The sequence below is a fragment of the Priapulus caudatus genome, unplaced genomic scaffold (assembly GCF_000485595.1).
Source record: "Priapulus caudatus unplaced genomic scaffold, Priapulus_caudatus-5.0.1 Scaffold116, whole genome shotgun sequence".
Taxonomy (NCBI): domain Eukaryota; kingdom Metazoa; phylum Priapulida; class Priapulimorpha; order Priapulimorphida; family Priapulidae; genus Priapulus; species Priapulus caudatus.
In genome coordinates this window covers 360700-363456 of record NW_014577177.1, presented here as the reverse complement: position 1 = coordinate 363456, position 2757 = coordinate 360700, and the positions used below count along the sequence as shown (strand labels likewise).

At 42.8% G+C, this 2757-nt stretch overlaps 2 protein-coding genes across 4 annotated transcripts in view; one reads left to right on the top strand and one right to left on the bottom strand.

Moving 5' to 3' along the window:
• The window catches only part of LOC106805521 (coiled-coil domain-containing protein 61-like), a 17895-nt gene extending 17219 nt beyond the window's left edge, over positions 1 to 676 (bottom strand). Inside the window, exon 1 of one of the 2 annotated variants that reach the window (XM_014807148.1) lies at positions 352 to 676. In XM_014807148.1, the coding sequence (XP_014662634.1) occupies positions 352 to 511 (160 nt within the window). In that variant the 5' untranslated portion in view covers positions 512 to 676. The remainder of the gene's footprint in view (positions 1 to 351) is intronic. The other variant, XM_014807147.1, reaches the window with a different exon arrangement.
• A 218-nt stretch (positions 677 to 894) lies between these two features.
• The window catches only part of LOC106805540 (WD repeat and HMG-box DNA-binding protein 1-like), a 25479-nt gene continuing 23616 nt past the window's right edge, over positions 895 to 2757 (top strand). For both annotated transcript variants that reach the window (XM_014807174.1, XM_014807173.1), the window contains exons 1-4: positions 895 to 1005; positions 1569 to 1680; positions 2082 to 2233; positions 2416 to 2524. In XM_014807174.1, the coding sequence (XP_014662660.1) occupies positions 929 to 1005; positions 1569 to 1680; positions 2082 to 2233; positions 2416 to 2524 (450 nt within the window). In that variant the 5' untranslated portion in view covers positions 895 to 928. The remainder of the gene's footprint in view (positions 1006 to 1568; positions 1681 to 2081; positions 2234 to 2415; positions 2525 to 2757) is intronic.

The window sequence follows — 2757 nt, the reverse complement described above, 5'->3', positions numbered from 1 at the left end:
TCCGCACAAAAGGATAGGGAGGCTTTGTAACCCTATCCTCTTGGGTTTGGGTTACATTATTGTATCTAGGGGTTTAGATGCTTTAACTCAGATGCTGAGATAAACTTAGTGACATTTCTAGGTACCAATCAAATGAATCATATCAAAAATAATTGAGGGAACATAGATCTCAATGTACTGCAAATACGCTGACGTTGCTGGTGGTATGGTACTAGGAGCATAATCGTGGGCGTAACGGTAGCAGAATAGTTGTAGCAGTACTACTAGTGAGTAGTAGTAGTACTAGTAGTAGTACTGTACTAGTAGTAGTACTGTACTAGTAGTTTAGTTTTGAGTAGTGGCAGTGCTTACATGAGACGCCGAACGCCCCCTCCCAACGTTGCCCGCTATCGTGATGCTCGACTTGAATCTCTAACGTCGGAACAGCAGATGAACCACTCGTAACCATACTGACTACATATTCCGAGCCTCTAAATAAACACGTTGATATAACACTAATTTCGCCTTCCATTTATGCGCTTCAGTTTAGGTTACTAATAGTAATAATATAATAATGTCAAGTTTTGTTTTCCTGAGGAGAAGCTGATTGAAAAGCGCGGCGTGTTTATCGCCATCTATCGGTCCGCATCATAACTTGTCCCTTGCTCGGTGTTCAGTTCGGCAAAGCTGGGTGATGTGACGGTTTGCATAGTGAAGTCACTGTCCATCTCATAGTTGTTTTATTACAAATATCTATTAATTTTTTAGTCTACATCCCACTGGCTGTTCCGCGCTTAATTTGAATGATGGGGAGATTGAAGTAATCGCTACGTGCTATTTCGTATGACACAATTTGACATGTACCGGAACTGTGCAAAATTTGACCCCATTTTGCGCGGGAAGTTTGCGTGAAATGTGAACATCAGTCAACAGTGTTCGTAAACCGAAAATGCCAGCGACTAGACAACCTATGCGTTATGCCCATAGCGAGGGCCACACCGATCTATGTTATGATGAAAATGGCAGGTGAGTTAATAATGGTGAATTTTTCACACCGCCCGATCACTGATCAGAGATAGATTTTGTTTGATTTCTCATCATCATGGACTGTGTATCACTGTACAGTGTATGACACTGTGTTCGACGGTCGCATTCGTGCCAGTCCTACTCCTACTCCTAGGACGTGAACTGAATGTACCTTTTTCACTTACTCACTGTCACTGTCAGTGACGCTGAGAGGGTCTATGTCCCTCAGGGTACTATCGCAGTATCGGGAGGTACCCTTGGTTACGGTTCGATATATCGGAACGTACCCGGTAACTCTGATATATATGGTTAGGGTTAGGGTTAGGGAGTATATAGGCGTAGGCGACTCCCTAGACTCGTTTATCGTTAGTGGAGTAGGCGAGGTACGGTCCGGCATATTAGATAGTACCAGGGTACGTTCCGATATATCGAACCGTACCCAGGTTATACCCTCCGATAGTACCCTGGGGCCTTGCCCTGGGGAACATATATAGACCCTCTCCGCGTCAGTAACAACGTGTCACTGACACTGTGTTTTTCTCATTGTCGATTGCTTGTCACAGATACATGCTGACATGCGGTGGCGATGGGTATGTAAGGATCTGGGAAAGTCTAGATGACAACGATGCAATCTCACACCAAATCGGAGAGAACGTATTTGCGGTTGCCTGCAAGGTATAATATTAATCATTCATATTTAATAAAATTTTAAGTATTCATTAACGATGTCGATGTCTTAAATCGCACCCAAGCTGTGGCTGTCGCTGTGACAGTGTATATATAACCAAACTTAAAAATTCAAATTAGAACCATAAGTAATAAAATGAACTATAATTTAGGCGAGTTTATTTCTGTATCAGCTAGTACGTATACTATATATAATGCATGCGTACCTTATATCATATATAGACGTGTGTTCCTTTATTCACGCCTCATAGCAAAGATCGAATTAAGAATTTCGTTGCCTTGATCCCAAATTTGGATACTGCCATGTACTACAACAGAAACAGAAGTGTTTAATCATATGTATACAACCTGACTGCAAGCTGTTTGTTATTTTCTCTTTTTATACGTAGAAAGACACATTTGCTACGGCTTCAGATACACTTTCAGTGCAGTTGCATGGCTTTCCAATGGGAGAACCAGAAGGGATCATCACAAGGTTCACAGCACCAGTTAGCCACATGTGCTTCAACAAGAGTGGAAGTCTGCTCTTGGCAGGCTCAAGGTACAATGTGTTTTTGCGGTAAAACCATACCAGGGACAACCTGGCCTTAATTTATTTCTTTTCTTCCTTTCCATAACACCTATAGCTGCAAAGTCAAAATCTGGGTAATTTAGAGATGAAAGTCCTATGGTAATGACTCCACAAACACCTGTGAGAATTTATACATGTGTGTTTATATTCAGTGACTTCACGATTAAACTGGTGTCGGTGACAGACAAGACAAGCAAAGTATTTCATGAGCACACAGCGCCAGTATTGAGCGTTTCTCTTGACCCTCTAGAGGAGTATGTTGTGAGTCCCTTAATTTTACCTTAATTTAATAGTTGTGAATTAATATATTACGTATCTACGTAACCTTATATGTCGTATCGTCGGCACCTCAGCCTCCACTCCCCTGCGAGCGCCTCGAAGCTACTGCGCTCTCGTCGTGGCCAACCCAGCGTTCGTTCTCTCTCCGGTGCTTGTCGTTAGTTAACAATGCCAGACGACGGACGTGACAACGGGGCACCCCACCCCGCTCTGCT